General features: G+C 48.4%; 2 protein-coding genes across 5 annotated transcripts in view; one reads left to right on the top strand and one right to left on the bottom strand.

The window, feature by feature from the left end:
- Positions 1-22,019, top strand: part of RASSF4 (Ras association domain family member 4) — a 37,460-nt gene extending 15,441 nt beyond the window's left edge. The window contains exons 3-11 of one of the 3 annotated variants that reach the window (XM_056130502.1): positions 182-257; positions 11,064-11,206; positions 12,656-12,747; positions 13,343-13,497; positions 16,774-16,875; positions 17,132-17,183; positions 17,928-18,049; positions 18,879-18,976; positions 20,212-22,019. In XM_056130502.1, the coding sequence (XP_055986477.1) occupies positions 182-257; positions 11,064-11,206; positions 12,656-12,747; positions 13,343-13,497; positions 16,774-16,875; positions 17,132-17,183; positions 17,928-18,049; positions 18,879-18,976; positions 20,212-20,272 (901 nt within the window). In that variant the 3' untranslated portion in view covers positions 20,273-22,019. The remainder of the gene's footprint in view (positions 1-181; positions 258-11,063; positions 11,207-12,655; positions 12,748-13,342; positions 13,498-16,773; positions 16,876-17,131; positions 17,184-17,927; positions 18,050-18,878; positions 18,977-20,211) is intronic. The other 2 variants (XM_056130504.1, XM_056130503.1) reach the window with 2 other exon arrangements.
- On the bottom strand, positions 5,691-8,805 carry DEPP1 (DEPP autophagy regulator 1). Of its 2 annotated transcripts, none has more exons than XM_056130506.1 (2): positions 8,742-8,805; positions 5,691-6,375 (listed from the first exon to the last, which is right to left on the bottom strand). In XM_056130506.1, the coding sequence occupies exon 2, from the start codon at positions 6,346-6,348 to the stop codon at positions 5,722-5,724; it is 627 nt and encodes a 208-aa protein (XP_055986481.1). In that variant the 5' UTR covers positions 6,349-6,375; positions 8,742-8,805; the 3' UTR covers positions 5,691-5,721. The 2 variants fall into 2 exon arrangements, with proteins under 2 accessions (XP_055986481.1, XP_055986480.1); XM_056130505.1 differs by lacking the exon at positions 8,742-8,805 and adding an exon at positions 6,953-7,133.
- Positions 22,020-23,176: the final 1,157 nt, after the last annotated feature.

Genomic DNA, 23,176 nt, shown 5'->3' with positions numbered 1-23,176 from the left:
ACCATCTAGAAGACTAAAGGGTACATCTCTGTTGGTTTGCTCTCTCAACAGATTTTGTGTGCTGTTTTGATGTGTATTAACGGGCCCATTTTTCAGATGTGACTGAGGTCAGTGAGAGTGGGTGCCTTGCCCACTGCCCCATTGCACTCCTAGAATGTGTGTGTTTTTACCTTTCTTTTAGGTCAGAGCTCTTAAGCCTGCTGAAAACCTACAACTGCTACCATGAGGGCAGAAGCTTCCAGCTGAGACACCGAGAGGTGAGGCCAGTTCTGTTCTTGATTCAGAGGGTCCCCATGGATCCGGGCTTGCTAGGAATCATCCTCATTTAGAACTGTTACTCCAGGGTCACTGGCTTTCCCCTTCACTCTCAGAAGTGTCTCCAGTTATTAGACAATGGATTACATGGTTACCCTGTCACTCATTGGCTGAGCTGAGCACCAGGTTACCAGCCACCAGGATCTCTTCTCTGATGTTCCTACTGGTCGGGTAAAGGGAAGCAAATCCCTGAGAGGTTTCAGCAAGGTAAAAAAGACCTGGTAGGCTCTCCTCCTTCACCTAGGACTGTTGTCTCAGTGCATTGCTGAGGCATTGCTGTTTGAACTCAGAGACTGCCTCGCTCATTCCTTCCTCCACACATCTCACAACGCAGATAAGGATCACAGCACAGGGTCCTGGCATACTTGAGTTTGTGGGCACCAAAGAAGAGGGAAAACAGCTTCTGTGCTTATCAGTCAGAATAAACATCAGAGGAAAGCCTATGTAGGAGAGTTCACAGGCCAGGGGGCCTGACCTTGAGAGGCAGGAGGGGTTGACTGCTGCACATCAGCTAACACCCACTGCGCCATCCCGGAGTGTGGGTTCGGTAAAGGCAGAGCTTTTCTGATATATTGAAAGAAGATAGATAAGGAATTTCCTGTGGGATTCTTCAGACCTCAAATTTTTATGTGGGTAAATAAAACATGCCTATATCTCAGACACAGCTCGTGGTTACTATCTGGACTCCAGGGAACCTCCAGCAGACCCAAGAGCCACTCAGAGGCAGATAGAGTGGAAGCCTGATCTTGCCAACCTCTAGAACTTCTGGACCTTTCACTGGGGAACTTTGACTGGTGGATTGGACACCGCCAGGCTCTCGTTCCATTTATTTTAAAGTCAGTTGCAGAGTATAACCCCAACAAGGGTTTTTTTTTTTAGGGGACTTTCCAAGACTGAGATTGGAATGGCTCCTGACTGTCTCTAGCCCATCAGCAACTGTCCTAGGAGCCCCCTCTGCTGTGGAGTGAGAGATGCGCAGTTCAGTACCGATCTGCATACAGAGACTGAATCTAGGAGGAAGCCTCTGTTAACTAAATCTTCCATCTGTTAGTGTTCCCGCCGCCACAATCCTTTTAGAGTTTAAGTCAAGAATCTAAGCCCCAGTGTTCTTGGCAGCTGGGGGTCATAAGTCAGTGGCAGGGAGAAGAGTTTCTAGCATCCATCCATCTGCCTGAGGTGCTGGCAGCCAGCTCAGGTGTGTCATTGGAAGGAGACTGCTGGCCTCTGATCAAAGTGGGACAGGGCTTCTGAAGACCTGGAGTGGCATAAGTATGACCCTTCAGCTCTCCTTGACCTACCCCTTCTGCACAGTTTTGGGAATAACCCTGATTTCTTATTCCCTACCTTCTCCCAGGCCTGGGATTCTCTGTTCATGCCCTCTCCTCTGCAGAGACCTCTCTGATACCAGCTTACTCTGATCTAGCTCCTTTCTGTTGCCAGCAGGATTGTGATCCTACTTTCAGTTCATTGTCTCTTATCTAACTTGAGTTGGGCCAAAATGACCTCCAGGACAGGCAGAATACAGACCTGTGCATGGGTGTTGGTTGACTAACCAGCAGATGCAAGCAAAGGGCATGGTATGGAGGAGTTCTGAGATCCACTCTGCCGATATTTTGAATCTTGGAGATAAGCGATACATCAGGTTCTTGAACTGTAGACCTGTAGTGTGCATAGGATTATTCTTCAGCTCACTCTGCACCATTCAGGGATTGATCTAAGACCTGTGTAATAGCCTGAAGACCAGCAAATTCTATATCTAGGAATTGGTTAGAAAGGTTGATTCCCACTCCCCTCTTTGCCTGCCTACAAATTCCTCATCCTCAGATCAGAGATTGTCTTTTAACAAAGGGGGATTCTGAAAATAGCAAACAGCTAGTCTGAGTTTAGTCTTGGAAGACTTTGGGATTTCTCCAAGACAGTTCCCTCTATAATAACAGCTATATGGGGAATAAGACTAGAATAATGGATGACTCATATGGAATAAGACCCCAACCTGGTCCTATATTTGGTGTGATGGAGAAGGGGGGACCACATGGAGAAGTGGGTACCCCACAAAGGGAAAGAGACAGTCTAGAAACCCCAGTAGCATGGAAATTAAACCACAGCTACTTTCATTCTTCTTGTTCTAAAGAAGTTGTGAGAATTTGACTTTATCTCCTCTGATCCAACCTTTCAGGGGCTTGAGTGATAATAACACCACCGGTAAATGCTTGCCTTGCACTCGGTCAACTCAGATTCAATTCTCAGCATCCCATTTGGTTCCCTGAGCACGGCCAGGAATGATTCCTGCATGCAGAGCTAGGAGTAACCCCTGAGCATGCTGAGTGTGGTCCCCCCAAACAAAATAGTACCTTTCATGAAGTAGCTGCAATTTTAGCAGTCAAGGAAGACCAGCCCGGAGGAATGTGCCTGTTTCGGTGGTGGTCACCAGCATGAAGGCAGTCTACAGAGAGGCGTGGAGTTCAAAGGCTGAACTCCATGGCTGGTTCCCTGCCAATATGTCCCTCCGTGATCTACCCACTGCCCTGTTTCTCAGTGCTGTGGTTGATTGGTAGCCAGGGCAAGACACACCTAGGTACTTGCTTCTGTTTTATTTATTATAATCTCAGAGCTTTGTTGCCTAGGAGTTGCCATTTTCCAAAGAGATGCAGGCCCTGTGTGTGTCTTATGGAAGATGATGCTGCAGCAAGTGAAAGATGCTACGTGGACTTGGCTCACGGTATAATAGTTTCTAACATTATCACTGCCAGCATTAAGCTTTGGGATCTGTGAAGGGCTTATTGAATGTCACCTAACAGGTTTTAGGGACACAGGGTGTTGTGTGTCACTCTTATCACCCAACTAAACATACCTTCAGTGTACAGAGATATTCAGCATGCTTGCCCCCAATCTTTGACCACCATGTTAGGCTCTGTAAGAGAACCCCATGCTCTGCTGTCACTGGATCTCCTCCAAAGTAGCTGTGCCTGCTGTGGTTTGGTGGCACTTTCTCCTCTATTCTCTCATCTGGCTCCATATAACTTAGAGAGATAAAGTGTTGTCACTGGACCATGGCCCAAGTGAGTGTTTTTCTCTGACCTTCTTCCAGCTTCAAAGGGCTAAATCAAAGAATCCCTCACTCAGGAGACCAAGACACTAGTTGAGTTTATGGTAAGTATTGCCTTTGGCTTGTATCACAATGAAAAGTGTGAGCAATTTGGAGCAATATGCCCGTTAAAGTTAGCAATAGGATTGACCTGGTTTGTTGGTCACCTGGATATTCCAGTTGATAACTAAAATGCTGCTGACAAACTGTGAGGGAGAGAAGTAGTAGGATACTCAAATAACCTTCTGTCCCCATATGTGGAACACCTCTAAAGGCTCACCTCCCACCCTGCCTGATGCTTCATGGGCTTAAACTCCCCTGATGACTCTGCACTTAGACCACTGTGGTCTCCTTCCTCAGTTCCAGGCCTGTTGTGCAGGAAGCAAACTCTGCCTGTGGTATCTTTGTTTTCCTAGAGGCAGAAAGGCCGGACTCTCCCTCTTTGACCATCATCTTTCTTCCTGGAAGCAGGAGTGAAGAGCAGTTGATAGAGCTCTGGCTCCTGGGGGATGCCGGTCTGGTCTGTGGATGTCCTGAAATGCTTCTTCACAATACTTTCTGGGTGAAATGTTGTGTCCCTCCTTGACCCCACAGTGAATGCGACTGTTTTAGGGTCCCCCACACTATGATGACTTCCCACTGAGAGGTCTTGTTCTCCCAGGAGCCTGAAACTCTTACCAGAAGTTCTTGCCTCAACCCTTTTTTCACTTACCTGGTATATTGGGAGTGTGTGTGTGTGTGTGTGTGTGTGTGTGTGTGTGTGTGTAAGGTAGAGGGTCACTTTCAGAGGATGCAAACAGCGTCCTTTGACCCTAGTTTTGCTCCCCTGAGTCTGGGTCCAGAGAACCAGCCAGGAACCCACTAGGTAGTTGTTCCTACCACCTCCTAAGCTGGATAAAGGCTGCCCACATGTCTTAGCCAAGGCACATGTCTTAGCCACAGCCTATGAGTTGAGCATATGAGTTGAGCTAACCACACACATAGCAGGTTTTAATAGCTACAAAGCTTGTATTGGTGCTTTTAACTCCATTTCCAAGATTATCTGTTCAGCTTTCTTAGCCCCTGTGGGATGGGATGGACAGCTGCTGTACTCATTTCATACATCGGAAAACTGAGTAAATCACCTATCTGGAAACTATTCAATGTATGTTTTGTATTCTATCTCTTCATAAAATAGACATAAAAGAGAACAGATAAACATGTTCAGTAGATAAAGCAATTAAAATAGCCCATCCCCCAAATTAAGGAAGAGAAAGAAGAGAGAGATGAGAGATGGGTGGAGAGAGAAACAGAGAGAGAGAGAGAGAGAGGAGAGAGAGAACCCACAGAATAAGGAGGTAGAAGAAACTGAAGCAGGCAAGTAAGCCTACCTGTAGCCCCAACTGCATCCTCCTCTCAGTCTCTTCTGCCCTGCCCAGGGTCAGTCAGTCAGTGCAAGGAATCAGGGTGACAACTGCCCAGGCCTCACTCTCTGAAGTCACAGCTGCTCTCTAAGGAGGACAATCCTGTCAACAATTCCTCTGGAATTCCCTGACCTGATGGATTCCTGGGAATAGGATGACAGTATAGGATTCTTATCTTTGTCCTATGGGACAAAGAAGTCACCTGGAGGCAGAGACAGGCTGAGATGGGTAGAGACCACCTGTTCCGGACTTATAAGCCCCTCTGGTCAAGCTAGAACAAGTTTTCTCTTGCCTCTCAGCATTGGAAAATGATCCCAATGACACCACAGGACTTGTAAGTTGGCACCCCTGAGGCACCCCCTGGCGTTCCAAACACAGCAGGTGCATTTGCTAAGACCTTGTGCTTTCTCTGGGACCTCAGGGAACATGAACTCTGGGTAGGAGCCAGAAGGCTGATTTAGGAGAGGACCCACACTCTGGAACTGCTGAGGCCTGAGCCTGCCATTCTCCAACCCCCCCCCCCAACTCTAGCTTTGTCCCTACCCCAAAGATAACACGTAATAGTAGCTCCAGGGCACACATCACCTGTAAAGTATGGGGAGGGACAAGGCAGAGCTGATTTACATGTCAGACAGCCTCCGCAGCTGGTCCTGTTGATTATCCCCATTTTAACCCTGAGAACTCTGAGGATCAGAGACATTCGATGCATAGCCCACAGGCTGGGCTGAACGGATGGGGCAGTGCTCCTGGGAGCACTAAAACCCCAACACAAGCAGGCCATGGGCACTGTTCAGTGTCAGGACTCTCTGTGACTTGCCAAAGAGGCTGCCCCTGTAGGGCCATGCTTCCCTCTGGGAGAGCGGGCAAGGAGACAGCACAGACCCACATGCTCTTTACAGAATCTTTATTGGGGTGCGGTCAGAGTTCGTGGATCACAGGAAGGTGCAAATATAGAGTTCTGAGGATGCCATTGGGCTGAGAGCCACACGGGGAGGCCAGAGCCCGGCCAGGGAGCCTGGAAACTCGGGTGTCCCGGTGGCCGTCCCTGGACGCTCTTACCAGAGAATTCTCAGGGGCCCTGGCCTCAAAGAGCCTTCCTCGGGGGCTTCCCCGCGCCTTGCCACTGTCCATCCGTCTGCAAGGACCCCAAGAGTCAGCAAGAGAGCCAGTTCTCAGCAACTCCCTCCTACTTGGTTGCTTTTCCTGGGACTCCCCAAAAAGCCAGTCCAGGGGGTCTGCAGTGGAGTCGCTGGGCGGTGCAGGTTGCTGGCCACTGAAATGGGCAGTGATATCCTGGAGGGACCCTGTGGGGCAGCTCTTCTCGAGGCCACCCGCTGGCCGTCGGAGGGATCTTCGGGGTCGGGCCCGAGCTCCTGCCTCCTCCAGCACTGAGGTGGGCTGCGCCAGCTGACGGATGGACCGCACGTAGTCATCCAGGCTGGGGGAGGCGGGGGGCTCCAGACCAGAGCTCGTGGCAAGTGACTCCTCCGAGGTCTCCCGAATGGTGGGCAGGTGGGTCACAGAAAGCAGAAGCCGGGACCTCATGGCCGTCTGCAGGAAAGAAGTAGTGCCCTGTGGGTGCAAGAATACAGGGGCTCAGCATCTTCCTGGCATCCCTCTCCGTCTTTGCATCACTGGACACTGCCCGTGGGAACTATGTGCCTGAGAGTGGTTTTGAATTATCCTTCAGCACAGGCTTGGTCTCCTGGCCTCTTTCTGCTAATATTGAAGCCCCCACCCACCCCACCTCACACATGTGTGCTTACGAACCCATACATATAAGCAAACCCAGTCCAATAGATTGGGACCAGAAAATCTGGGTTCAGAGCTACTCTCTGCCACCTCCAGGTCTTGGGACTTTGGCAGTCTCGCCTCTCTCAGCCTCTACTCACTCATCCATTCTATGGGCTTGCAAATGATCACAGGGCATTCAGAGCCACACATGGAAAGAAACATCATGTGGACCCCGTTAGGAATACAAAGCCTTCCACAGCTGCAATCACTGCATCAACTTTCTCCCCCTATCCGGCATTCATTGCCTCCTTGGCTTCTAGTTCCCTGTGGACTGCTTAAGTCTCCGGCTGAGAACAGTCCTCAGACATAAAGTCTTTGCATTTAATTTTAAAACATAAAGCAGTGGCTCACTTACCTGTGTCTGTGGGGTTCTGGAGTTGTAGGGAAGCTGGATTAGCGGGGAGCCTGTGGGACCTCCCCAGTAAGCTCCGCAGAAGGATGGAAGTCCCGAGGTTGAGCTCTGAGGACAGTGTGCTGCAGCTCTCTGCCCTGTGTGGCCAGGCACAGGGCCTAGCAGCTGCTTTTATACCCTTCCACCAGCCATCCGTTATTGTCACGAGGGCCAGAAATAGCAGTGCTCAGGAAGGATCTCAGAGGAAAACAGCTTGGTGGGCGGGGCCTCATCTAGCTGCCAGGCTGGAGTGTTTGCTCTTGCAGTTCTGGGAATGTTTACACAGTATGAGGGGGAGGGGCACACACAGCTCCTGGCCACCTCAGGTCACCCGGAGGCAGAGACTTGGAGTGCCACTGGGCTCCCACAGCCCTAGGGATCTGCCACCATCACCACCACCACCACCACCACCACCACCACCACCACCACCACCACTATCGGGAAGCACTTCCCACTATATATGACATCAGTTCCCTGCCAACTGGGGACATTTTGTCCTAGTGCTCCTTCTGGCAGAGTCCAGGGCCTATTTCTATGAGGCTCCTTGCCGGGCATGGTAATGCAAGCCAAGCACAGCCAGGAAAAGGGCTGTTAGGCTGAGTGGGGGGCGGGGGAAGTTTGGGGGGATGACCACTTTCAGGTTAGACATGCCACTGGGACCCAGAACTACCCACAAGGCCCTGGTATTGCCCTTTCCCAGCTACTGTGCTTCCCACGTGAGTGTGTGTTTGTGCAATTGTTTGCCAGGTGCTGTCGGTGCTTTTGTGTACTAGGGATGACCCTTAGCACAGAGAGCACAGCAGCGAATAGCCGTTGTCCCTGGAGTTTGCTTCATAGTGAGGGAGACAGCCGCAAGTGGGGTGCTGGAAACAGCCCAGCAGTCACAGCACAGACAAGAGTGGTCTTCAGGGTTTCCCTGAGATGGGTGATGGGCGCTAAGTAGAGGCCAGAGCAAGTGGGCTTGAGCATCCCCAGTGGAGGGGACAGACTGCGCAAAGCCCCTTAGAGGGGTGTGCAGGGCTTGCTCAGGGCACCATGTGGGCTGCATGCCTAGCCTACAGGGCGGAAGTGGACCTCGGCATGGGCTCTGGGGTTCCCTCCCAGAGAACAGAGGACAGGGCAGGGGTTCAGCAAGGGTACAACTGGGCAGGAGGGATCAAGCAAGGGTGCAGCTGGCTGGCTTCCAGTTTGAAGGCCTGATGTAGCCACTTTACACCCAGTGGCTGAAAGAGACAATGAATGGAACTCCTGAGTAGTTGGGCAGCTACTGACAGTGCCAGAGGGGACTGTGCTGGCACAAGAGGCAGCTGAGGATGAGTTGGTGACCATGAGAAAGGTCTCAGTACAGAGCTAGCCCCACGTACCTCTCTGACAAGGCACTGCGTCATTTGTCCAGTCACAGCCTCGCCTGGAACATACCTGTCTTGTGCCCACAGGCAGGGATGACAGGCAGACACTGGGACAGCAGCCCTGCCTGAGAGCTGACTGTGCAGCAAACTCCAGACTCCTGGCAGGCCAGAGGGCCTAGAGACCCCAATCTCTTCATTCTCGAGGGGTATTGCTCATGGAACGAAGGGGGGTCAGTAGGACTGTCCACAGCTGCAATCACTGCATCAACTTTCTCCCCCTATCTGGCATTCATTGTCTCCCTGGCATCTAGCCCCCTGTGGACTGCTTAAGTCTGGCTGAGAACAGTCCTTAGACATAAACTCTTTGCATTTAATTTTAAAACATAAAGCAGTGGCTCACTTACCTGTGTCTGTGGGGTTCTGGAGTTGTAGGGAAGCTGGATGAGTGGGGAGCCTGTGGGACCTCCCCAGTAAGCTCTGGGGAGTTAGTGATTGTTTAAAATAACCTGCAATCTTTAGGGTAAAAAAAGCAACAGAGTTATTCTCTGTTCAAGGTTAACTGATAAGCCGGACGGGCAGTATTTCAGCTGGGCATGGCACCCTCTCACTTGAGAACTCTTCTGTAGATGCTTCTGTCAAAACTTTTCCAGCTCTCTCTGAGTTTGTTAGCAGTCAGCACACTAGCCAGGGATTGGTCTGATGTGGACTGACTGGACAGAGGCTTAGCAGTACCAAAGGCCTTCCCCAGGGCTTGTGAAATTGTGAGGCCCCAGCACCCAGCTTCTCACCTGCTCCACCTGTAAGTATTTCCAACAGGTGGGTGAAAGTTGCCCTCTGTTTGGACCTCCAGATGACATCGCTATGGGGCTAAGTTGAGGGACAGGTAGAACTATAATGGGAGAAGGTTGGGAACAGAAAGGCCTGAGTCACATCAGGGTGGCTGGTTTCCCACTCAGCTGATCCATGGCTTCAGAGTCAGCACCCCTGGTCAGAGTCCTCCTCCCAGCCCCTGGGCTGTACTTCCCGCCTCCTTTTTCACTGCAGTGTCCCACCAGAACCCTCTCCTGGTGAGTGTCATTGAAAACTCAGCCTCAGTGCCCTGTCTCCCTGCACTGCCTCACTGGGTCCTCTCTTCCTCTCTCTGGAGCATTAAATGGTGCCCCAAGTCCCTCACAACTGCATCTGCTACATCTCTTCCCCACCCATGGCTCAGCATGGGGCTAGGCAGAAATGATTCTCTGGAAGTAAGTGCCAAGGCAGTCCAGTGTGGTCAGGGCTCTCTCCATCAGGGTGCTGAACATGTGACAGGGGCCAAGACTCATCCCATTTCAGGTTTTCTTAGTGTCCTTCTGGGTATTTTAAAGTCAATGGATTGATGTAGTCTTTCCTTGATGGAGAAGGTTTGTGACATATCTAAGCTCAGGTGATATCAGTGGTTATCAAAAATAGAACTTTTTAAAATTATTTTAAAACAAATAGTGCAAGATCTTTCCAGAAAACTCTGTTTAATTTTGATAACCTTGAACAGAGAATAACTCTGATGCATTGCTTTTTTTTTACCCTAAAGATTGCAGGTTATTTTAAACAATCACTAACTGGCCCAGAACTCATTACTACATTGTCTGTAAGGAAGCATTGCCATAGGTAAAAGAAATTTCCCACAAGTTTTTCTATGTTTGCAGGTGTTTGGCTGCTGAGGACAAAAAAAAAAAAAAAAAAAAAGACTGTGTACCTAAAATGGTGCTGGAGATAGCAGTGGGAGACTGGTGTTTTTGGTTCATTGCCTCATGTCAGAGACTAGTATCAGGGCAGAGTATGCACGTATCCATGGGAAAATGGTAGCACTGGAAAAGGCTGAGGCTGGGAAGTTTTCTGGAAGGGGCTTCGAAGATGCTAAGTAGCAGGATTGCAGTGCCTGCACGTGATTAGGCTGAGAGGTCAGAGAGCCTAGCAGAGGCCACAGGGAGAAAGAATGCCAACAAAGTCAGAGAAATGAAATCAGGACCTGAAGGGAGTGAGTGACAGAGGCCTAAGGGTGACTCTGGAGGACTTGACTGATGAGGTCCTAAAGGCTCATCAGCAAGGAAAATAGGGGGCACTGAAGGGGTCTGTTATTGCTATTTGACTTGTGTGTAACACCAGTTAGAAGCCCAGAGCTGGGGTCAGCCTATTGATGGGAACTGTGTGTTGTGAAGGGCAGGGCTGCCCAGCTACGAGGAGCAGCTCCCACACTGCAGAGGTGGGAAATCCAGCACCTTCAGGTCATCCCCAGTAAGATTTGGGAGGCCTCCCTTTCTGGGCCACGAAGTGAAAGAGGAGTTTTTTCCTTTGTACTTCATGGTGTTTGAGCCTAGCCACGCTTCCCTGATCAGAATTTCCTTCCCACTGTGTGGACGTGCCTGCTAGACAGTGTCTGGCTTCCTGTGGGCCACCAAATCGGCCACTCTGTGCCCTCGGGCCCGGGATGGGTGGGCTGAGCACAGAAGGGCACACCTCAGGCTTCCTGGGGTCAGCCCAATGGCCTTACGCCTCAGAACACATACAATCCCACAAGGACTCCCCAAGAGGAAGACAGGACACCAGGGAAGAGAGTGTCCTTGCAGGTGTGAGTGTCTGGGGTCCCACAGACAAGGGACTGGGTCCTGCGGGGACTCAGGGAAGGTGGGCGGTGATCCCTGGAGGCAGCAGGGCTGAAAGAAAGGGCTGATCACTGTGGGATTTTACAGGAAGAAGGGGCTCTAATCATCGAGGGTCTCCTCAACATCTCCTGGGGACTGAGACGACCCATCCGGCTCCAGATACAGGATGACAAGGAGCGCGTGCACCTGTCCTCAGCTTCCTGGATGCCTGGAGTGTCCAGCTGCCCCGTGTGAGTGCTGGGGACCTCTGTCACTCCCGTTTGACCCCATATGATTACTTGGGGGAGGGGGGGTGTACAGGTGTGTGGGGGGTGCTAACCCTCACCAACTCCAACGAGAGGCTTGAGCATGAAGCCTAACCCAACTTTATACCATCCCCTCTGATGGCTTCAGTCCATGGAAGCAGCCTCACCCCAGGAAGGAATTTCTAGGCAATGACTTTGTCACCTCTTGCCTGACGAAAGTTCTTGGTTCCCTATTCCATCTCAAAAATGCACATAAATTGGGGCTGGGATATATCACTACAGTCAACTTCATAGCTCACATATATGAGGTTCTGGATTTGAGTTCCAGCACTGAAAATACATGAGCAAATTAAAGAAGGCACATTTAGTTTCACATGGCCATGCTTATATTTACAATTCTGAAGTTTTTAATCTGTTTCCCAAAATTTAAGATAAGATTCATTTTCAGATCAGAAGACTGGTTTAATCACCATGAAATGATTGTCCTACCTGTCTTGTGATTCATTTGGCTTCTTCTACCCTCCACCATCTACACAAATGGGCAGTTAGCTCCTAAATTTTGCTTGCTTCTCGCACATAATCCTCCTTAGTTACAGAAATTCAGAACATGTTCTCCTTCAAATACTGGAGGAAAGTTGCTATCCTGAGGTCACCTGGTTGTCATGGGATGTTCCTGTTTGCTTCTTTGAATTTGAGCATCATAGACTTGAAGTGCAGATGAGCTCAGTAGAGGGGCTGCTGGTGGCTGAGATTTCTAGTCCCAGGGTCAAGCGGCCATAGGAGCAGTCACACACGGAGCAGTTCTGCCCTCCAGGAGTCTCTGCGGGAGCTTGGCTTCTCTATTTTCCTTACTCCCTTACACTGCAGTCCAGTTCCTATCATCCTCTCTCCAGTCACTGTTTTGACTCGGACTCTGCTCTATCCAGAGGCGTCTGGAGGTTGTCAGTGCTGACGCTGTGGAGGACTGAGGGACACCCCTAGGCATTCACAGCCACAGATGCGTGCCAGGGACACTTGCTGTGACTGTGTGTTCCTGCACCTCAGCTCAGGACAGAGGTCTTCAAGACACTCCTCCCTCCTAGCAGACTAGACTTTTTCTTTTGGAATTTTCTTTTTGTGTGGGGGCACACCCAGTGATGCTCAGGAGTTACTTCTGGCTGTGTACCAGAAGTCACTCCTGGTGGTGCTCAGGGATGCCAGGGATCAAATCTGTGTCAGCAGCATGCAAGGCAAGCATCTTACCCACTGTACTATCACTCTAGCCCCCAATTTTTTTTTTCTCTTTAAATGTTTCCATTGATTCTCTTACTGCAACCCAGCTCCCTGCTGGCACACCCTGCTGTCTATACATCCCCTGTCTGTCCATGAGGCAATGTGAATAACTTTTCTCTTCCAGCCAGCAGCCCCTGGATCACCTTGATTGTCTCTTTTCAGAAAGGAGTCTCCTCTTCAGGATGGCAGCATCACTGCCCAGGAGCCAAGCACTCGGCCTGAGCACACGGCAGAGGGTTCCAGAGACAGCTCAGGTAAGCAGACAGCTGCCAGCAGGACCCTGCCTCACTATATTAGGGTCACAGAGATGGGACTTATTTCGTGAGTACCATCTCTGAAGGAAAGCATGCAGAGTCACCAGAGGACGCCCATTGTTTTCAGTAGCAATCCATGCAAATAATTCCTCAATAGGAGACTTTGAACAGGTCTCCTAGTGATGCCTCACACATTGGACATCAGCGGAGGCTATGGTGCCCACTAAGCCTTGTCCATTCCTCCTTCTGATACTGTGATATTCCTCATTGTCTGTCTTTGTACCCTTCCCTCACACTCAACCAATGTCTATAATCCTAAAGTAAGCATCAGTGAATAGGGCTGGACCTACCAGAACCCTGCCCCTGGGGACTCTGAGATAGAGCTCCAGAAGCATATGGCCATGTGACATGAGGTTTCAGGCTCCCCTTTCTCAAGATCATCTTTCCTGCTGCAAAACCCAAGCTGGATCCCACAGGGGCCATCTGGAGAGCAGTGTTACTCTCTCAGCAACCCAGATTACTGAGCTGGACTAAGGCAGTTTTCAGTCACTGTGACCCACCCATGCATGGCTTTCTCATCCATTTCCTGCTGCAGAACCTCTGGAAGAAGACGAGACTCCACAGCTGATGCGGACCAAGAGTGATGCAGGCTGTGTGATCCAGAGAAGGCCTAGGTGCCGTGCACCCAGCGAGGCCCAGAGGATCCGGAGGCACCGGTTCTCCATCAATGGGCACTTTTACAACCATAAGGTAACACCCACCCTCCCTTTCTCCCTCACCCAGAAACTGAATCCCCAGGCACCAGCCCCAGGTGTAAGAATGATTTATTGGGTCTTTTGTAGACCAGTCCTCATAATACTCACGTCAAAATTCACCCTCACCATGTCCCTGTGTATGAGTATGGTCATCTTCTTGTCCTGCTATAGAAATAGGCTCAGGAGAAGGGTCATAACCAGAATCAACCAAAATAATGTTCTAGTTTGTGGCCCAGAAGCCTGCTTTAGTTCCCCACCAGATATCCACTGCCAATCCATTCTCATAAGTCACTTGGGTTAGGGGCAAGCAAGGCCAAGAGCATTTTCTATGAGGCTTCTACCCAAGCTCCATCAATTGTCTCATGAAAACATCGTGTATCTTGCAGTCAATCTTGGCAGGAGCTTAAGCCTACTAGGTTGAAGTGTGCCCAGCAGCATGGGCCTCTGTGTTCCAGAGAACATGTACTGCTCCCGATTCCCAGCACTTAGCCTTTTGTCCAAGTATGTATTGTACTGACCTCAGGAAAAGATCTCTTTCCCAGATGACATCAGTCCATAAACAAATGAAACTGTAAGAGAAGAAGTTGGCTGTTACTATAAATGGCCTGAGTGGCAGTGAGGGTGAGTGAGGCTCTGGAAGGAGTGTCCTGTAAATGGGGCCACATCCTGAAGTGCTAGGAAATAGAAGCAGAGCTTTCCAGTTTAAGCAGCTGCCTCTCTTGATAGGCAGTGACTCATGGCTTGTGGAGGGGACTAAGCAAAAGGAAATCTTAGGGTCAGAGCTGAAGAGCAGGAGTACAGGTTAAGCCGGCCAGGAAACAATCATGTTGCTCTCAGTACGCTTCAGACCATGGGAAGAAAAATTCAGCAAGGCAAGCTGAAAGTTCCTTGCTTTGAAACAACAACAAAAAATCAGGAACCAAACCCCCAACCCACCCTCCACCCTGGTTTCCTCCCTGCTAGGTTTACAACAATGAATGAGCTACAGTGTTTTCTAAATCCAGGAAAAACCAGAACTACTTGATAGTAGAGCTCCCTGAGAATGAAAGGGACAGGTCTCAGTTGACTAAAGATTAAGAACGGTTTAGATGCACCACACAACCTGGGATCTGTGCATCCTTGTTCCAACAGATGCTAATATTAGAATACATATTGATAATCTACTTTGAATGATTATGTAAAATGTTGAAAGAATTTTTACATGAAAGTTCTTTTTTATGGATTTAGTCTATTTCTAGTTCTATATTCCTTAAAGTAAGAATCTTTTGCTCCATACTTGGAGAACTTTGTCTTTTTTTTTTTACACCACTCCCTTTTAGGAGTCATTTTTCTCTAAGAGGCTTGTGTATCTGGCACAAATCTTAATTCAGGTAGTGCAAATGTGAAAGGGATGCGGCAGTGTCTGAGCACTTTGCAGTCTTTGAGAAGAGCAGAAATGAATAGTGGGTGCGCTCAGTTCCACTATAGCTACCTACCAAGAATGGCCAAGAAGGACTCCTCACCCAGCCAGTCTGACACTGGACACACCAGCTGAAGTCCAGGTTGAACATCTTTTCTTCCTAGAAACAGATTTCCTTTTGGACTGGAGACCCATTCTTCCAGGGCAAATTGTCTGATACTCAGTACATGAACTAGATCCCTTAGGCAGATTTGATAGTTGGTTTATGTTTTCTGGGTGAGTGGAGACTTCCTTATCTTACATCTTGCACTACAGATTTGGAATGGATATAATCCTTAGAAATCAGGTGCCAATTAAAGAAAAACAATTCCTAGAATTGACTTCCTAAAGTTGTTATTCAATTCTTAGCACTTGTTACTTCACTCAACCTTTATTCCTAGTTGCTGGTTGGTATCGTCTTGAGAAAAGACTTAAGATAAGAAAAGCATTAACAGTGTCTTGTTCACAAGACCTATTTTCTCCATGATATAGTCATCATTCCTCTATTTATTTCATATTCCTTGGGAATTGAAAACCTGGTTCTGACTTTCTGTCTAACCCAGAGTCTCAACCCAGAGTTCTGTGTCTCAAAAATGGAGAAGACAGATCCAGGTGGGAGTCTGGCTTTGGAACTTGGTCAATAGCTGGAAAATTGGACCAAATTCCTCATGTACCCCAAGTCCCCATTATATTCTGGGAAACATATAGTTGAGACCAAGAGTCATGTGAAAATAACAGTTTAATTTGGAAATCAAGGAGACTCTCACCTGGAGAGAGGGGATGCACAAGGGGGCCCTAGTACAATGACAGTAAAGCACTGGGTTCTGGTTCCCTCACTGTAAAGATATGGGACCCTGAAAAGCTACTTAACCTCCCCAAGCTTTTTTGACCTTCCTAAGAAAGGGGAATTTGAGCCAAGCATTTCAAAGAGATTTTGTAAAGAACAAATAAAAGATTATTCATAAAGTGCTTAGCAGGTTTCCTCCCTGGCTAGTTTTCATTTAGGTCTTATTACACCTCAGGTCTTATTCAGGATATATCATGGAGAAAATATATCTGTATAAGGCAATATACATATATGAAATAAATGGTTCCCCCAAACTATAAAGAAGCCATGTGGTTGGAGCATGGAGTTGAAGGTCTTGGACAGGAATCAACACATCACAACAACATAGCAATATCAGAAACTGCAGATGGTATTGTTTAAGTTATGGGAAATTTTCAGATACTTTTCACTAGAATTGTGCAAGAAGATAACAAAGAGCCTAGCTTAATATTATCCTCTTCATTCTGATTCTGGTTCAGGAACCTGGCACTCTATGCTGATGCAAATGGTTCAGCACAAGTTAAAGTTGCAAGATTTTCCAAAGAGTCTTTCACTGGACCACAGAGAATGAGTGGAAAAGATCAAAACTTGAAGGGAAAAATCTAGACAGGGACGTGGTCTGAACTGAACCTGCTGAAAGAATGAAGGGAGTAGACAGATATGAGAACTTGGAGTCTTAAAATTAAAAAACCTTTGGTAATTTGATTGAGAGAGTGAGAGAGGGAGGGGGGTTTCCCCCACCCCCTGTAAATTAGATTCCAGGATGGTGGCTTATAAGATCTGGACATGACACTTGCTTCAGTTTTGGGGAAGACAGATATGAAATATTAACTCCCTACATTTACTTAGACCTAGGCATGGCTTGTGTGAATCTATGCGAATGGACAGGTGTCTTCAGAGCACAGGTTCACCTGAAGCCTCAGCTTTCTCAGCTTCACCTAGCTGCCAGGCTGCCCAGCCCTCTGGCCTCTGGACCCTGCTCTTAACCACCCACATTCCCTATACAGACATCCGTGTTTACTCCTGCCTATGGGTCCGTGACCAACGTGAGGGTCAACAGCACCATGACGACCCTGCATGTGCTCACTCTACTGCTGAACAAATTTCGGGTGAGTCTCGCCAAATGGCTTTGCCCTTATGCTGATGGTTTGCTGTTTTAGTTGGGAGAGGGGCTTGGGGGAGGCTGCCTGTGGGTCCTAAGGATGGTTTCTCCTACTGAGCTTGTGCCTCAGACTTTAAGCAGAGAGAGGGGAAGAGTCCAAGCAACTTGTGTGTGCGGCATTAGGGGTGAGGTTACCGCCAAGATCATTTTCTGTCCCTTCTCTCGAAAAGCAGTGGTTTGACTTCCTATTTCTACCTATGCAGGTGGAAAATGGCCCTAGTGAGTTTGCACTCTACATCGTTCATGAGTCTGGGGGTGAGTATCTGCCTTTCTCAGGACCATAAAATTGAAAGTCTTTCATTTTTATAGTGACCTTGCTTCTTTGAGAGCCTGTTAGCCTGTGCATGACCTAGAGATATGTTGTGTCCCCACCATAAAATTCTCTTTCTGGGGGGCTGGAGCGATAGCACAGCGAGTAAGTCGTTTGCCTTGCACGCAGCCAACATGGCTGACACAGGTTCGATTCCCAGCATCCCATATGGTCCCCCGAGCACGGCCAGGAGCAATTCCTGAGTGCATGAGCCAGGAGTAATCCCTGAGCATCGCCAGGTGTGACCCAAAAAGCAAAAAAAAAAAAAAAATCCTCTTTCTGGTCCAAACCCACACACAACTGTCATTTCGTTCAGAAACCTACCTAGAACACATGATAAGCGCCCATCACTCCCTCAAGTAGGTGGGGTGAAGTGCTTGTCAGATCTAGGTGGAGCTGAAGCCCCTCCTCAGTGTGAGTCAGCACTGCAGAGCCAGTACTCTCTGGGCAGTGCTCTCTGGCTCAGTCTGGCTACTGGATAGCCTGGTGTCCCCATGTAGACTCTCCCCTTCCTTCTGCTCCTGCAGCAATTGCTCCTCTCCAATATGAGCATTTGCTGAATCATGAGATCTCTCAGGGGAAGTTCTCTAGCCTGCCCAGAGATCCATCTTCTGTCACATTCCTGTCCTGGACCAAAGAGGGACCATCCTAATGCCTGGTGAATTTTATAAACCCCCTTCTTTTTTCAGAGCGGACAAAATTAAAGGACTGCGAGTTCCCACTGATTTCCAGAATCCTGCAGGGGCCATGTGAAAAGATCGCAAAGATTTTCCTGATGGAAGCTGACTTAGGCGAGGAAGTCCCACATGATGTGAGTTGGGGTTGAGGTTCAGAAAAGGCCTGATCCCGAGTTGGCGACAGGGAAGGGGGCATTCCTTAAGATTCTGAATGTGACTTTTGCCTAAGCTTCCTCAGGAGATGTCTCTAAGTGCCAAATGACTGCCCTAAAGGGCCCCCAGCCCAGCCCAGCAGCGCTTCTAGCCTTCCTCTGTCTGCAGTCACTGCTCCTTCAGCTGGCTTAGAGGCAAATCGGAAGTCGGTCCTTAAAAACCAAGCACTGTTTTCCCTTTCAGGCATGTAGAATCTTTTGCTTTATTGGAATGTGTTGTGTTTTTATTGCCTTAAAAGACACAGCGGCTCCTTAACTAAACATGTGGAACAGAGTCTAAATCTTACTACAGCCTGAGTCCCAGCAAAAGATAAACTCCCCCAAATCCCCAGACTCCCCAGTTTTCAAGGAAAAGACCTGTATATAGGGCTTAGGCCCAAGAACAATACCCTGTAACCCTGTATTCTTGAGGCCATTCACTGGCAGTAGAGTTTCACTCAATTGTTAGAAAAACAATGATCGTTCCACCACTCCCTCCCTAGAATCCTGAGAATATCTACCAAGACTGTACACACTATTGAACGCTTTTCCTAACATTCATTTTAACCATTCCTTTGTGTCAGAAACCACTCCCTTCTCCCATCTGAGGACATACACAGAGCAGAGTTGGGGGAGTGGGGGTGGGAAGAGGGTCAGCCACATACAATGACAGGAGACTTTGCTGAATTGGCCACTTTGGAAGCCATGAGGGAAGGAGACTATGTTTTGGGCTTCTAATTAAAACACATTAAAATGTTCTTGGATTTTCTAGGTCGCTCAGTACATTAAATTTGAAATGCCGGTGCTGGACAGTTTTGTTGAAAAATTAAAAGAAGAGGAGGAAAGAGAAATAATCAAACTGACCATGAAGTAAGCAGCACTTACAGAGCCAGTCGTGGGTCCTGGACAGCAGGACATATGTGCAGGGCAGAGCACCCAGGGCGGGGGCTGGGAGATTTCTCTCCCTCTAGAGTACCAGAGGCCCTGGAAGAGACTGGGGGGCCAACTAACTCTGGCTCCCCAGCACTGCCCTATGCACCCCTCACCCCTTGCTCAGTACTGACTCCAAGCTGACAGCCTGAAAGTCTCAGCTCCTTGGAGCAAGGGAAGGGCACAAGTGACTGCTGGGCAGGAGAGTTAGGCCCGAGCACCAGGGGGGAAGGGCTCGACCAAGGTTGTGAGTTTGGCTTATCTGCACAGCTCTGGTGGAAAGGGTCTTCTCAGTACACATTCTGCCTGTGGCCTGTGCCCTTCATGCTTGTGGGAACTCTGGTTGGTGGTAATCCTCATGCTAGCTGTGTACAGCTGCAGGGAATCAGTTTGATGGAAAAGTGAGCAGGTACCACCTGCAAGCTACTGGGGACACTTACGTCAGAGCCCAGCTGTGACATTAGCCAAGACGCATATCCCAATGATCTCTCTCTCTCCCTTGCAGAGTAAATCACAAAAGGGACGGGGAGCACAGGAAGAAGGCTCTCTTAGGATGGGAAAGAGGGAGTTCACTGAGAGAGCCTATAGTTCAAAGTTTAGTCCGGGTTTTAGGGTCCGGCCGAATGATGTTCTTAGAAAGCCACAGACTGACATCAGTCCCCTTATATCCATGAGCTCAAGGCCTCCTGTGAGTAGTGAATAGAGACTCCAATCAGAGGCAACAGTCTATTGCATGGTCAGCAGCATCACTACAGGATTTGAGAGCTTCAAGAGACCTGAAGGGTTACCTAGTCAGGTTTCAGAAAGGTCCAGGTTGAGGAAGACAGCAACATGGATTATTGCAGAGGCAGCCTTGAACACTTGATTCCTGACCCTTGATCTGCTACCCTGTCTTCTCCAGCATGCTCTTGCCCAGAGAGTCTTTTGAATAGAAAATTCAGCTTTCTGCTTCAAAGTTTGCAGTCTTGCTGCTTTACTACTGTTTGGCCTGTTTTACTACTTCTAGAAGCCAGTGGCCTCTCAGGATGTCAACCCACCCTTTCCTCAGCCAGCAACTAATTAGCTAGTCTGGAGCTATGGGTCTTCCAGACCAGCACCTCTGTCCACACTTACTCTGCTCCCCTGCCCTATCACCTTCAGTGTTAGTGAATTCTCTTGATTATGTCTCCCCACAGGTTCCAAGCCCTACGTCTGACAATGCTGCAGCGACTGGAGCAGCTGGTGGAGGCCAAGTAGCCCAGTCAGTGCCCACCTCCTCTGAAACCCCCAGCAATGAGTGGACACTAAGTGTTGTGGTCAACCCTGACTGATGCCATTGACCAAAGGCCACTGGATGAAGAATGTAGCCCCCATGTGTCTGCCTGCCTAAGTATTTTGAGACCCTTGTTTCTTGCCCTTGGCCCCAAGGAGAACACTCACAGGATCAAGACCCAGGCCCAAGGAACCAAGAACTTGCGAGGTGGGGTCTGCTGGTTAGCAAGCAGCTCTGAAGTTATGACATGCCCTGAAGTTATGACACTGCTAGTTGGTAGGACCGGTTCTGTTTGTACCACACTTCTGCTGCTCATAAAAGAAGTACCAGACTGAGTCCGTAGAGTATGGGATCCATCTATTTTCCCAGCTTTGTGCACAGGGCTTCAGAGAAACCACAAGTCACTGTCTGCATCATACATATAAAGTTCTTGTCTGTCTTTGGGAGCAAGAACTGCTAGAAAGATCAGGCATTCCATTATGCATCCCTTCTTCTCTCTGGACCACTCTTAATTTCCTTTGTGAAACTGAAAGGAATTGTCTAAGGAGTCCTTCACATTCTCTCTCAGAAACCTACTGATTTGGCTCATCAAAGGAGGTGATCCACTTGGAATTGCGAGGATGCCTCTCTGTGGATGAGAGTTCAGGGGTGTCCCCGAGCTGCCTCCTCACAGCTTAGAAAGTTACTGCTCTGTTGCCTCTATCACAGTGGCGTCCTGTGGATACCTCTATGGGAGTGCCTCTTACATCTCTTTTTATCTTGCATCTTATTTCCTTTTATTTTTGTTTGGTTTTTGGTTTGGGGCCACACACAGTGATGTTTGGGGGTTACTCCTAGCTCTGCACTCAGGAATCTCTCCTAGCAGGGACCATATGGAATGTCAGAGATCAAACCTGGCTCAGCCTCTTGCGAGGCAAGTGCTTTAACTGATTATCACTCTGACCCTAGTTTTCTTTTCTTCTCTTTCAATACTTCCCATTAAAGAGGCCATGGTGAAGAGAAATGACATTTTGAGGAAAACAAACTTAAAATTCCCTGAGGTCAGATACTGAGCAGTTTGGATTTTTCAGCTTCAGGGGCAGTTCCAGAATGCACACAAAGTTGAGAAACTATGCAAGTTTACATTGGTCATTGGAAGTGTTTGTCCAATCTAAAGCAAACTGAAGAACAAATTCTTCTCCCATCAGAGTCTATATTTGGATCAGTACTTAAAGCTGGAGCAATATCACAGCAGTAACGCGTTTGCCTTGCGTGCAGCCAGCCCGGCTGAGCCGGGTTCGATTCCTTCGCCCCTCTCAGAGAGCTCGGCAAGCTACCAAGAGTATCTTGCCCACACGGCAAAGCCTGGCAAGCTACCCATGACGTATTCAATATCCCAAACACAGTAACAACAAGTCTCAAAATGAAGACGTTACTGAGCCCGCTCGAGCAAATTGATGAACAATGGGAGGACAGTGCTACAGTGCTACTTAAAGGGAAGACTCATGAAGGTGTCCAAATATAGAAAGACTCCATCGCCGCTTCATGCTGTGGCTCCTGACAGTGCCTTCCAGACCATGACTTTGGGCATCAGTGCCACACAACGTGAACCCATTTTTCAAGGAGAGCTTCACACCGGGATTTTCCCAGTCTAGATCTATGGTCACAAAGATATGCCTAGAGGTACAGTGTCTCTTTGGCAGCATAGTTTCTTAGATGCTTAATAAAGTTGTGCTAAATTGAAGGCAGGAGGACCAGGCTTTCCTTTTCTTTTATGCATCCAGCCTGACTCCCTAATCTCTGAGACTCTTGCCCTACATTATGTGTAACAGAGTTTGGCAAAGGAGTCCAGTGTGAGTCACAGCCCACTCTCTTGGCACCAATAGAACTCTATGTCTGTGTATGTCCTGGGGATTATGTGAGGCCTGAGGATGGGTAGTTGGGCACTGCTATGGGGGGATCTGGGTAGCTTGAATGATAAGGGTCATAGTTACCCTGAATTGCAAAATTATGACACCAGATGAACCTAAGAAATCGTAAGTTCTTCCAGCGAAGGTATGGGGTGGCATGGCATCAGGGCCTAGGAAAAGGTGGAAATGGAATCAAATAGCACTTTCCAGCGACTTTACTCCCCTCCATACATAAACAACAGACTTCCATAGTTTCGCAGTAAATGAGCAACTGCCCTATGCCAAGTCTGTGTTCAGTCCTGGAGTCACAAAGACAACACCATGGTCCAATGTGTGTTCAGTATATCTCCTTGTGGGGAAGATCAAGTCAGATACTCAGAACTATCAGGGGACCAGCAGAGCAAAGATGAATGTTCTGAAGGGAACCGAGGGCTGAGCTGGAGTTAGCTACAATAATGTGTCTGGTTTCCAGATCAGAGAAACCACCAATCCAGCCTACCAATCCAGTAGCAGGACAGGAACTGGCACATGGGAAGCCCTCTGATTCAGTCCTCCTTCTCTAAATACTTTTCAGTATATTTTTCACTGTTTCTGCTGTTGTTACATTTCATTTAAAATGTGTCCTGTCCCACATGGTCCCCCAAGCACGCCAGGAGGAATTCCTGAGTGCAGAGCCAGGAATAGTTCCTGAGCATTGCCAGGTGTGATTCCCCCCATCAAAAAAATAAATAAATAAATAAAAATGAAACCTATCCTGTTGAGTGGCACATTTGAAAATTTCTCAAAACTAACTTTTGAATATGAGAGGTAAGAAAGAAATTGCCAGCAAAAATGATATACTTCTTCAGACATCTAAGGGGTTAAAAATTTTCATTGACAACGTGTTGTTCTACAGTGACGATTTAAAAACTAGTTCAACTCACCAGAACACCATCTTTTCAGGTTTTCTATTAGGCCTTGTGGTTTCCTCAGACACTGTGTTTCAGCCCTTCTCTGCAA

The sequence above is a fragment of the Sorex fumeus genome, unplaced genomic scaffold (genome assembly GCF_029834395.1).
Source record: "Sorex fumeus unplaced genomic scaffold, SorFum_2.1 ptg000078l, whole genome shotgun sequence".
Lineage (NCBI taxonomy): Eukaryota > Metazoa > Chordata > Mammalia > Eulipotyphla > Soricidae > Sorex > Sorex fumeus.
Note: the sequence above shows the minus strand (reverse complement) of the source record. Positions and strands in the feature narration are given on the sequence as shown.

Coding starts and splice junctions, on each gene's coding strand:
- DEPP1 (XM_056130506.1), bottom strand. CDS start 6,348: ATGAGGTCCCGGCTTCTGCTTTCTGTGACCCACCTGCCCACCATTCGG.